At 44.5% G+C, this 12,745-nt stretch overlaps 1 protein-coding gene across 6 annotated transcripts in view; it reads left to right on the top strand.

Moving 5' to 3' along the window:
- The window catches only part of LOC109956087 (calmodulin-binding transcription activator 1-like), a 49,603-nt gene that overhangs the window by 23,023 nt on the left and 13,835 nt on the right, over window positions 1-12,745 (top strand). For all 6 annotated transcript variants that reach the window (XM_020592936.1, XM_020592939.1, XM_020592942.1 and 3 more), the window contains exons 4-8: window positions 1,545-1,612; window positions 4,201-4,336; window positions 6,428-6,499; window positions 8,301-8,454; window positions 9,889-11,768. In XM_020592936.1, the coding sequence (XP_020448592.1) occupies window positions 1,545-1,612; window positions 4,201-4,336; window positions 6,428-6,499; window positions 8,301-8,454; window positions 9,889-11,768 (2,310 nt within the window). The remainder of the gene's footprint in view (window positions 1-1,544; window positions 1,613-4,200; window positions 4,337-6,427; window positions 6,500-8,300; window positions 8,455-9,888; window positions 11,769-12,745) is intronic.

Genomic DNA, 12,745 nt, shown 5'->3' with positions numbered 1-12,745 from the left:
CCTCCCGCCTCCCACTGGCTGACAGTCACTAGAGGAGCCCGAGAGCCTGGCTGGGGCTGTGGAGGCCTTATAGGATATTGACTTGCTGCGGAGTGGTTTGGGAGGAGGAGAGGTGGCTGCCTGTCACAGCTAATGAATAGATCCATAAATGAATGAGGCACTCCTTGTGTGTGTTTGTGCGCAAGTGTGTGTGTGTGTGTTGTTGTGGCTTGCTGTGGCTAAAAATGTGCCTGTGTGTGTCTAACCTAAACTTGGCTCTGAGCAGTTTTTATGTGCCTCAGACAGGCAGACACTAACAGTGGCCAGCTTGATAGTGATAATTATTAAGGGTGTGATGACAGTTTCTCCCTCCTCTCACTTCTGCACACACACACACATACATGAACACACATAATGCAAGATGAGGCTGTGTGGAGGGGGGTATGGATGTGAGGATCGAATCGAGGATACTAAAAAAACAATCCAGTTAAGTGCCAGCTCCCTCAAGCTGCTCTCTCTTTTCGTCTCTCCCTGCCTTTCTTCTCCTCTCCCTCTTTGTCCCTCCATCTAATCTGATCGGTGGGGAGCTGGAGTGTCCTCATGCCAAACTGGGACAAATACCTAAACACACACACACACACAGAAAGAGACAGAGAGAAGGAGAGGGAAAGGTGGTCTGGAGAGGAGACTGTTGATCTGAGGGGGGCAGATGAAGGAGTGCTGGAGTATTGATGTCTTCTTCACTATTGCTTTGTGCCACATTTCAAACACTGATTGCCTTAAGAGGACAATTTACATTTCATAGTCTATCACAACAAGTGGGTGAGATGGGAGTCAGAGATAGAAGGAGAGAGAATGATGTTTCAAGGAGGAAGTCATGGGCGAGTTGTGTGAGTGACTAAAAAGAGGGCAGTATAAACAGTACTTGTTTTGGTGGCACCTCTGTGTGAGTCTCCATCTATGTGTGTCTTTGCCTTACTCTTGGTAGAATGTACCTGCATAATTTGAACTTTCTTTTTCCTTACTGGATTCTTGTGAGTGTGGGAAAAGAATAGAAATAGTGTGGAGAGGAGAGGAGAGGAGGGCTGAGGAGATGAAAAGAAAGTCGGAGGAATTAAGAATCAAGTTCAGAAGGAGCGCGCGCTTTATCTGACGGGAAACTGTGAAACTGCAAAGTATGAGAAAACTTTTCCCATCAGCGCTCTCCCTCAGCTAGTGTATGGGTCTGCACCCCCAGTGTGTGTGTGTGTGTTTATGTGGCATGTGTGCGTATATACAGTATAAGATAGCTTTTCCACCCCAGTTGGAAGGAGACATCAGTGTGTCGGTGAGTGTGATTGGTTGTTGGCCCGGAGGGCCTGTCCTCAATACCCTTCTCCTGACTGGCTGCTCTGCAACCAATCAGGTGCCCAGACCTGGCCGCGGCAATCAGATTGTGACATACTCTCACTGGGTGTCGACAGGTCATCTGGAAATACCTGTTATGTTTTATCTCCCTGTGACACACAACCACACTCTCATGCACACACCAATATAACCTTTCCATCTTGTCTTTGCCTCTCTAGGAGATTGCTGCATATCTCATCACTTTTGAGAAACATGATGAGTGGCTGACTACATCACCAAAAACCAGGTGAGGAGACTGCAGAGTGGTTTCCACATGGACACACACACACACACACACACACACACACATGCAAACACAGTATCACTTAATCAGCCAATGACTCACATTGGTTTAAACCCAGTGACTGAGTGTCTGTGTTTGATTAAAACATTAGTGATGTACGCCGACTGTCTCCAAAGGGTCCTGCTGACGACCTACTCTACATGTAGAGTATGCTTTAGAACATGGCTGGACTGTAAAGCACCTAGTCAGCTGGAAGTGGAGTATTAATGAATGTAAATGTATTAGGGTAAGTGATGTATAATTCAGACATTGGAGGGTGAGGGGCGTTGAAAAGGAGGGGGAATATGTGTATATAAGATGGGGTGGGAAGAGGTATTCACATGGTAAAACTGAATATTCATTGATCTGATTGAACCAGAGGTAGCTCTGTTCCTAGAATAGGAGTGGTTTAGCTGGGAAGGAAGATAGGAAGAGAGGAAAGGGAAAACGAAAGCCTGAAGAAAAAGGGCAATATGAATTATTGATAAATCACCTTATTGACATTTACTTTAGTTAACACAGATGTAGGTATGATATAAAAAGAAGAGAAAGAAAAAGAAAGAGAGAAAAGCAGAAAGAAAAAGTAAAGTAAGAGAAGCAGTCACCTCATGGCCCTGTTTCTGATTAGTGCCACCGCCGAGTGCCCGAGGTGATGCCTCCGCGCTCCCATTGTGCGAGCTGAAGGACTCTTCTCAGGAGCAGCCTGAGGCCAGCAGCACAGTTTATGTTGTAGATGGATTTCTCATTGATTGGTTGTGCTGCCGTATAGCCTCAGCCTCCCAGCAACAACAGCAGCAGCAGTCATATTGGTGTTATTGAGCCACAGTTAGATATAATCCCATTTACACATGACACAAGGCATGATTAGAACAGATTACTCCTAATGCCATCAGATGGAAAGGAGCTCAGCTACCGGAGTGATTTATGTGCACGTACCCATGTGTGCGTATGCATTTGCACTCTTTTGGGGGGCAATATTAAGATAGCAATCAGTGACCTTCATTTCTCCCTTAGTGAAATACCTCATCAGTTCAAAGTAGTGACTGTTACTCCCTCTCTCCATCTCCTAACTTTTCTCATCTACTCTGCCTTCTCTCCTCCCTTTACCGGACTCACTCACTCGCCCACTCTGTCTCTTTATCTTGCCGTCTTTCATTTTTTTCCCCACTCTCCTCCCTTTGCCTTCTCTGTTTTCGCTCTGCTACACTGTGGAACGGTGGAAAAGCTTTTTATATCCCACACATCACAGCCCAGTTACAATCAATAGCATTTATGTCTGCTTGAATCAGAGGGTTTTGCAAGGAGCACGGGCACCATCCATGTGCACGTACGTCCACGTGCGCACACATACATACGAGCATGCACATATTTTCCCACCCACACACAAGCACATAAATCTGATCTCATCCATCTTCTCCATAACATAATTAGAATCAGCAGCTCTGAGATGACTCACACCGCTCAAGACAGTCTAAACTCGGCTTTGATCGGAGTGTGGGGGTCTCCACTCTGCTAAGAAACTGGCAGGCTCCCCCAAAACAGAACATATTTGAGGTGTCAAAGAAAATCAGCTCAAAGTAAATTCAATTTCACTACACACAGTGTTCTGAGTAAATTGCAATCATCTCAGTCCATATAGATGTGTCTACATCAAATTCTGGCGCATAGGAGGAGAGGGGAGGCGAGGAGACAGACGATAAAAGAGCAGAAACAGAGGACAGGACTAGAAGGAACACATGAGACGATGAGAATAGGTGTGAAGGAGTGGGGAATTGAGGTGCTGAAGAAGCGGTAAAGGGAAAATGAAGAGATAGCATGATAAGAGGGATAAAGTGTGGAGATTGATCGAGAAGAGGAGGGCAGGGAGAGGAGGGAGGAGGTGTGTCAATGTGTGTGTGGTGCACATGACTCTGTGTGAGAGAGAGCAGTTGTGAGTATGTGTTAGTTTATTGATCGTTAACGGCCCTGTTCTCTTTCTGTTGTCATGAGATAAGGCAGAGAAGCATTTTTCCTCCACCTACACACACACTCACACAAAAACACGCACACTAACCTGTCCTTAACGTTTTAGAAGTGTAGTGATTGATTGCTGAGCAGTAGGTTTGACATTGAGCCCAAAGAACACACAGCAGTAGGTCCTGCCATAGCATCTCTGTCTTTCTACATGCATGTCTCCTGGTGAGTAAGCATGCGTGTTCGTCCCACCAGGTGTATAAAGAATGGGAGCTTAGAGGCCAATGTTCCTGCTGTGCTGATAAATCACCCTACTAAAATATTAACACGCAGGAGTGTGAGTCTAGGTATGGGGGGTGGGGGGCTGCATGGGACCAGCTCACGTGACTGCACCATTTAAACCAACAATATGTTTTTGCTTTTTTCCACTATGATATTTCTCACAGTATGAAATTACAGTATGAAAATCCTTTGTGATCGGTTTCCATGGAGTTGAATTGCTGTCAGTTTCAACTACATTTATTCTCTATAATCTCCATAATGCAACAATATGCGTGTGTCTGTCTGTCTCGCTAACTCTTTATCCTATCTTCCATCAGGCCTCAAAATGGCTCTATGATCCTCTATAACCGTAAGAAGGTGAAGTACAGGAAAGATGGCTACTGCTGGAAGAAAAGGAAAGATGGGAAAACCACCCGAGAGGATCACATGAAGCTCAAAGTCCAGGGAGTAGAGGTGAGAGTCTGTAGTGGAAAAACATGTTGCTGATTTTGTTTGGCCATGAGTATGGTTTCACTGCCAGTCTTGTCCTAAACGTACACAAAGACACCACGTGCAGAGGTTATACCTGAGAGCGAGTGGTGCCTCCCTCCATCCCCTCCCTCTCTGCTCCTGTCCCTGTCTCCCTTCCTCTCTCTGTCTCCATCTTTCTCTATTTCTGAAGGATAAGAGTGTGTTTGGCATGAGGCCAGGAATGATGTCAGTGCCTCCTTCAGCAGAACAGAGAGGGGTATCGATCCAGTCTCAAGGCAGCGTCTGTGTGCGAGTGAGTGAGCGTGTGTGTTTGAGCCACATCAGGCAGCTCAAAAATTGATTATTCAGCTGGAATATACTATACCAAGAGGTGAGAGGAGTGAGCATGCGTGTCAGAAAGAACAAGGTAGAAGAGGAGGCGAAGGAGAGCCAGTGAGGAGGCACGTGGATGTTTACAGAGGCCTCAGTAGTTTGTGTCAAAGGATGAGCAGGAGACAGGTAAGAAGACACAGAGGTAAAGGGAATAAATTGATATCAAGTGTTCCCATCTTCACCTCTATTATTTATGACCCCACACTCACATTGGCATTCATGTCACGTGCAGTTTTCTGCATTCATGCGTGAACACTCACATACATATACACACACATATATATATACAAAGGCAAGTGTTTCTGTCCCTGGTAGTTGCTCAGTAATTGTTTGTGTCACCTCTTCCCAGGACCCTCCAACTGAGCAAGCAGGGAGCATGTAGAGCAGGGGTAGGGAATGAGAGGGTGAGCAGAGGGGGGAGAGACAGAGGATGGGGAGAGGCAGGAAGCAGGAGAGAAAAAAATAACCCTGGATGGAGAGCCTCCTCATATCAAATGGAAATATATGGAAATGCACTCTGCCTTCGGCAAAACACACTTTAGATAGAGGGCGGGCTACTTCTGAGGTAAAATGGCAAGAAAACAGAAGCGTGCACAAGTGTATATGAAAAAGAAAACAGGATGAGTCTTAAGTGATTTTATATAGCCTGATTCCTGAGTATGTGTGCAATGTTGTTCTTAAAAACAACCAATTTATATATTTATCTGTGTGTATTAGTGTGTGGCGGTGTGTGATTTTAGTGCATGTGAAAAAGAGGCACTCATGACCTTGACAGAAAGCTTTTCTGTCATCATTTTAACCTTCCCTTGCCAAAAACTACAAACACTTCAGGTATTGACCCACAGTACTTTCCGAGTATTTGACCCAAATGTTTCCATAGCACAGAATATCAAAAAACTGGAATCTAGCTTTGAATGTTTGGTCAGACTCTTTGTCTGATGCACTTATTTTGTAATAAGATTTTCATTGATTTAGATTTTAAGACTGTTTTATTGAGCCAGAACCCTTGCATGGCTGCCTTGCATTGCACACTGTTGCATTTGTAAAGTTTGTTACAACAAAAGAGGTTGTGTAGCAAAATATTTCAGTGTTCTTCAACTTAAAGTGTATCAAAACATTTCATACCAGACCAGCACTTCAAAACACACAAAATATTACAGACACTGCATTTGTGCAAATCTGTATGTCAGCTGCTATAATCATACATTTGGTCAATATTCACACCTGCACACATGCATATAGTAGTTTGTCTGTATGTAATAATCCTGTGCTGGATGGAGCCTATACTGAGCGTCCTCTTCATCTTGTCCATGGTGACACTTTACTTTCATTTTGTGCTTTCCTCACTTTCCCCTCCTCTTCTTGGTCTGCTTCACTGCTACTGATCTCTCTTCAGCGTCTGTTAGCTGACAACACTGTGACTGTTTGTGAATTCTGAGCGGGTTACGTCTAGTCTTGCTGAGACAGTACACAATCTACTGTGCGATAATTGTCAACATCAAATTTGTGGTATTTTGGAAAAAAACGTTAGGAAAGAATGCATACAGCATGTTTACAATTTAGTTTTAGCACCACGATCAATACAGCCTAAGTGGGTATAACCTAAGTTCTCCTTTCTTGTTCTCTCCTCCTTTTTGTCTCGTTCCTCCCTTTTTCTTTTCTTGTTTACCCCTGTGATCTCTTGTCCTCTCAACCCTCTAGTGTCTATATGGCTGCTACGTCCACTCCTCCATCATCCCCACCTTCCATCGTAGGTGCTATTGGCTGCTGCAGGTAAGCCCATCCCCCTTCCCCACCTTGCCTTTTCTCACACATATATACAAACAAAACAAGACTTAGACAGCAGTTATAGTGTGGTTATAATTTGTTAGTAGTTGTCATTTATAGAACCATAGCTTTTTGGGTCTTTTCCCCTCACGTTATGGTAATTCTACAACATTTATTATAGCTATGTTAAAGTTTAACTCACCATTATACACAAAACTGGACAAGCAGAAAAGATATATTGTAGTATTAGTTTTACGCAAAGTTTCATCTGTTAAACTGTCCATTATATTTTCCAAACAGAACACTAAGCTAAACCATAAACCAGCAATAAACATCCTCCTCTTCTAAATTAATGAGGCAGACTATACTGAAAATATTATCACAAAGCTGGGCTCATAATAAAATTTAATGTTGTTTGGCTGAGTGGAATATCCTACACACACACAATTAGATGCCTAGAATATACCTGGAATATGCCAGATCCTGTACAATGCTAACAAACAGGGCACAGTAGTAAAAGCATTTCATTGTGAGGAGATGACTTTAACTTACATAGCACAGTGTGTTATCTAACCCTGACTGTCAATGCTTATAGCGAACAAACAAGGACTGAGGCACTACTCTCTATGTGGTCATCTCCAAGAAAGTACTCTGGAGCTACAGCAACACACACGTTCACACAAACACACAGACACACAGGTGCATGTGTTTTTCACAGAGATGTTGGACTCACTCTGCTGCTCAATGACAGACGGAGAGCAGCAGTTGTATGTTCACACACACACACACACACACACACACACACACACACACACATACACACACACACCTCCCTTTATTGGCCAAGACCTTATTATCTTTGTATCACAGGTTACATGATAAATCTTAAACATGTCCACACACATTTACGCTGCATCTCTCTTCATTTCTCTCTGTTCTATCTAAAGTAAATATTGAATGCCCAGCGATTTAAATTATCGAAATGCATACATATTTATATGTTCTTCATCAGAATTTCCTGCATAATTTGTCACTTGAAATTTACAAGGACATTCCAGCCGCTCGCTGCAAATTGAATGTGCTTTTCCCCAATATATTTTCTATTTCAGCATGCACAAGTAGTTATATCCCTGCAGTCTGAAATTAGGAAGGGAAATTCTACTTGCTTTATCTGTAATGTGCCATTTTCAGCTCTTTGCGCAGATATCAAAACGTATCAGCAAATACGATCATAAATCAGCCCGTGAGTGCTGTTGCATTGCACAGTGTGATGCTGTAGCAGCCCACTGTGCCACCCTCTTTTGGAGAGAAAAGTGTTCCACCTCAGCAGGTTCTCCCCCTCACCTGAGTCTGCCTGCTGAATCTTTCATCAAGAGGAGCTTCTCCTCTCACCCACCTACACACACACACATGTGCATGTGGCCGCACCTGTTGAATCATTCATGGGGCAGAAATTCCATAGGTCTACTGGTGGCCTATGTATAGTGATAACTACATGCACATGCACATCTAGACACTTCCACAGCCTTTGCAGGGTTAGAGAGAGTGATGAGTAGGCTTGAGCTGTTAAATCTTTTATGGGCAGGTGAGAGAATCTTATCTGATTCACTATGTCCAACCTGCTCCCTGACCTCCACTTTCTCTCCCGTTTTCCTTCTCCGTTTCCCCTCCCTCCACTCCCTCTGTTAACAGAGTCATTTTATTGTCTCCCACCCAAATGTAGGTAAGAACATGACATTGAATTACTGAATAAAGGTCATGTTAAACTTAACATCAGCATGTGTGTGTTTGCATCTCTGTGTGAAAGAACCCAGACATTGTGCTGGTGCACTACCTGAATGTACCGGCGGTGGACGATAGCGGGAAGCCATGTGGTCCTGTACTCTGCTCCATCAACACAGACAGGAAGGAGTGGGCCAAGTGGAGCAAGGAGGAGCTCATTGGACAACTCAAACCCATGTGTGAGTTTGATTTACCATCATTTCAGCACTCACTCACCTCCCTCCTACTCTCAAGCTCTCATGTTTCAGCCCTCACAATTTTCCTAAACCTGAGGATATGAGTCACCTTGGGTCAATAACAGTACCACTTGTAATGTACACTAGAAGCCAAGCCTCGAAAGGAATCTGTAGGAAAGCAGTGTAGTAAATCTAAAACACAGGTGATCTGATTCACTGGCTTGTTTTGTAAGACTTTAAAGCAACTTGACAGCCGAATGGTGCACGATTGGGAGTCGTGCCATCACTTATCAGATGAGACAAGAGGTGCTTAGAGCAGTTCAAGGGAGATGATGAAAAATTCTGTCTTGCATAATAGAAAATATCTAATCTTGGCAACGTTTAGCACAAACATTGCATTAAAATGTTGCTGGAAGTACTGATAAGTCAATAAGCTAAAAAGCAAAAAGGTTGTTTTCAGGTATTAACAGTGCCCTTGTTTTTACTGAATTTTGGATGAATGAAGAACTGGGATGTCATCTAGAGAGGGAAGTGATAAACCAATGGTACAAAGCAGAGCTATATTTAAAGGCAATGTTGTTCTTTAAAAAAGCTACCTTCAGTACATACAGGCCATTTAGTCAGATCTTATACAGATTCAGAGATTCAGTCAGCAACATGCTGCCACCTAGAGGCAAGTACAAATTGCACCAAAGAAAATGAGGGATGGAGGGAAGGAAGACAGAGATGCTCAAAATATCCTGCATGTATTATTCATAAATGAGCATCAGGGAGTAGATAACTCCAATACACACACTAACACACACACTTACCTAATCTCACTTGTCTTTTGATCTGGTTTGGAAGGTCAAATAAGGACAGTGGCCAGAGCTAAGTGGCTTGTTAACTTAAGTACTACTTAAATTCTCACACTCCTTACTAAATCATATTCCCTCTCATTCCTCTACCTGCCTTGATTTGCTTAAACAAAATAGCTTTCTGCGTTTTCTTTTTCTAGTCATTGACAAGCTGCTGTAGTCATGTTTTTTTATGGGCAATGGGTCTCTGCCATTTAAACTGGTATTTCTTTTGTTACACTTAATACTGTAAATCCTGAAAATGTAAACACAGACATCTGAATTGGAAACTTGAAATACATTCAGATGTCAGTATTGAACTGTCCTGTAAAATAAGAAAACATGTCCATTTTGCATATATATATATATTTCAAATGTCTGCACTCTCATGCATTTTTAACTGTCTTATTGGAGTATTCATGACCTGAGTTTTCAATGTAAATCCTGAACACTAGAGGGCGCCATTACACACTGTCAAATGATTGTGAGGTAATGCTACATTAGTTGACAGATTGACCTGAGAAAATGCAAGAACAGAATATGACGAGAGTATAAAATGTCTGAAATGCTGTTTCCTTTGTTCGGGTGTCTCTTCTGTCAGGTGCTGGAAGCAGCCTGCATCAGAAATGCTCTAGTGTCAAGCAGCGCATCATCTCATCCAAGCAGGAGTCAGGGGTGCCTACAGGAGGGGGAGCTTCCCTGGGTACAGGTGCAGCAACAGGCCAGAGAGTTGAGGAAGCAGATGGCACAGAGGTGCAGAACAGCGATGTGTCAGAAGGTCAAACAGAGCCCGGTCCTGGAGGGGGCAGAAGCAGAGCGGGCGGAGAGAGGAGGAATGGCAGGATAACTAAACCCTCCCTACTCCCACAAAGCAGCATGGAAGTGTCCTCCTCTACTTGCACCAACCAGGTGGAGGTCCCTGACACCACCCAGAGCTCTCCATTGTCAATCACCAGTGACATGGCTGACAGCCCCGCCCTCGCTATTGGGGCTGGCTTGTCGCAAAGCACAGCTGTCTTCATGTCTGAGGTCACCACGCTGACAGGGGAGTCAGTTTACTCTGCTGGCCATACCCACCTGCTGGCATCCACCCACGAGAGCACCACTGCTGGCATCCTGTTGGCTGTTGCCCCTGAAAACCAGAGGTTTACATCATTTCCTGGTGGAGTGGGCTTAGGCGAGGGAGGAGAGCTGGTTCTATCCAGCTCTCTAGACTCAGGTGGAGGAGTCAGCCTTCCTGAGACCACTATGACCTTTGATCCTGATTGCTTCCTCAACAATCCCAAACAGGGCCAGACGTATGGAGGAGGTGGAGGAAAGACTGAGGGTTGTAATGGTGATGATGGAGGACTTCACTGTTCTTCTAATGGCTTTGTCTACAACCCAGCCCTCATCAACAACATCAAGACTGAAACTGCACCACTAGAGCAGCCACTGTCTACTCAGAGCAGCTATGTGGGAGAAGGGACAGGCCTCAGTCCCAGCACAACCCTGGAGCAGATGGACTTCAGTGCTGTCATGTCGTCAGCCTGTGTCCCAAGTCTAAGCCAGCCCGCACACCACCCCTCCCAGAGCCTCTTCCTCCAGGCCTCCCCCCAGACAAGCCAGCCCTCCCAGCTCCAGACCAATGGCACTGAGGCAAGCCAGGACTCAGGCGAAGCCCAGGCTTATATAGGCCTAGCCACGGTACCAACAGACTCACCGGTCACCAACGGAGATCCACATACACACCTCCACCGAGCCAGCCCAGACCAGCAGGCCCTGTGTGGACGGAACGTACAGGGGGCAGCAGTAAGCACTTTCCCTCTAACACCGCAGGACACCACGATCGACCAGTCAGGCTGCAGGGGACATCGAGAGGTTGGGGGCTTAGAGAAGACTTCTGAGAATGGAGGAGAGTTACTGCTCAAGCCTGAGGATCCTCATGAGGCTTATGCGAGTGTAGACAACGAGGACTACCTGCAACCCACAGATGACAATGGAGGAGGAGAGGAGGGAGGCGGAGGTAGTGGAGGAGGAGGAGGGGGAGGAGGAGGAGGGGAAAGTGAGATTCTCTGTAATGGTGTAAGCTTGTCAGGGGCCAACAGTTCAGTGGTGGCCAGTCCTCAGTCTATTACTGCTGGTGCAACCATCGAGGGGGCACTCTATAGCTCTCCTCTTCCTCATCAAGGTGGGGGGGTGTCAGCTACAGCAGCTGGAGCGGGAGCGGCCATCAGTCTGGAAGGCTTTGAGGCTTCATTTGGAAGCCAGTTCTCGGATCTGATCAATGATTTCATCTCAGTTGAGGGGTCTGGAGGAGGGGTGGGAGCAGCTGTCACTGGGGTTCTGATGCCCCAGGAAGGGGCAGCAGGAGAGGAGCAGGGCACAGGAGCAGGTCACCTGCCGGGCTCAGAGGTGGAGCAGGGAGCTCTGGGACTGCTCCCAGAGACTGGGAGGCTGTTCAGTGTGACAGACTACTCCCCAGAGTGGTCTTACCCAGAGGTTAGTAAACCCAAAATGATTATCATGCATTATTTATTTACTATTGCTCCCTATAGTAAAACTAGTCCTTCTACCACATGATTGACATGGTAGCTTGTACTTAGTGTTCAAATCATACTCAATGCAATTTGTACTCAGACCACCAGCCTGGCTGTGTGATCATTAAGGAGTCAGAGCATCTCAGACTCAGTTGATTGGATTTTGATGAAATTTCAATATTACCCTGATTGCCGAGGGTGGCTTTATGAATTTACCCATGTACCACTTAGAATATCTCAGTCACCAGTTCTGTCATTGAATCATGATGAAACTTGAGCAAACATACATCTTACCACCAATGTGACAAACAATGATGTGCCAGATGCAGTTAGTACAATTAGTGGAAAAACCTGTCAAAAATAACTTTAATAACTAATAGCATTTGCCCACATGTGCACATATTCAGCTATAATCTTTTTCTGCAACTTTCTTCCAGGATCATTATTATCACATCATACTGATTATTCCACAGTTTTGAGTTTCTTCAAAAAAATCAGCCCAGGCTGATCACATCACTTTTAGAATTAATAAAAAGAAGAAATACAAATGCCAAAAAGAAAACTACTAAATGGCTTTAAAAATGAATATGATTATTTGTTGTTTTTAGTTTCACAAGAGAGAGCACTTGTCAATGTCGTTCAGATGGTTCAGACAAATTAGTTCCACTCAGATGTGAGGGGCTGCTACCAGATCTTTTAGATTCAATGATTTGTCATTAACAAAATAGTAATTTGTTTCTAAATGAAGCAGGTTATAGTATCTGTCAGTTTATATTTATATAATAGAAACCAAAAGGTTACATTTTTAGGCCACTGTGTCTCTGAGGTGTGTTCTCTGACAGATGGAATCGGGATATTTGATTGAAACACATCTGCAGGATCTAAACGTACACTACCACACATATTCACATACTCATGCACACACACACACATCTTCAC

This window comes from Monopterus albus, unplaced genomic scaffold (assembly GCF_001952655.1).
Source record: "Monopterus albus unplaced genomic scaffold, M_albus_1.0 scaffold18.1, whole genome shotgun sequence".
NCBI lineage: Eukaryota > Metazoa > Chordata > Actinopteri > Synbranchiformes > Synbranchidae > Monopterus > Monopterus albus.
Note: the sequence above shows the minus strand (reverse complement) of the source record. Positions and strands in the feature narration are given on the sequence as shown.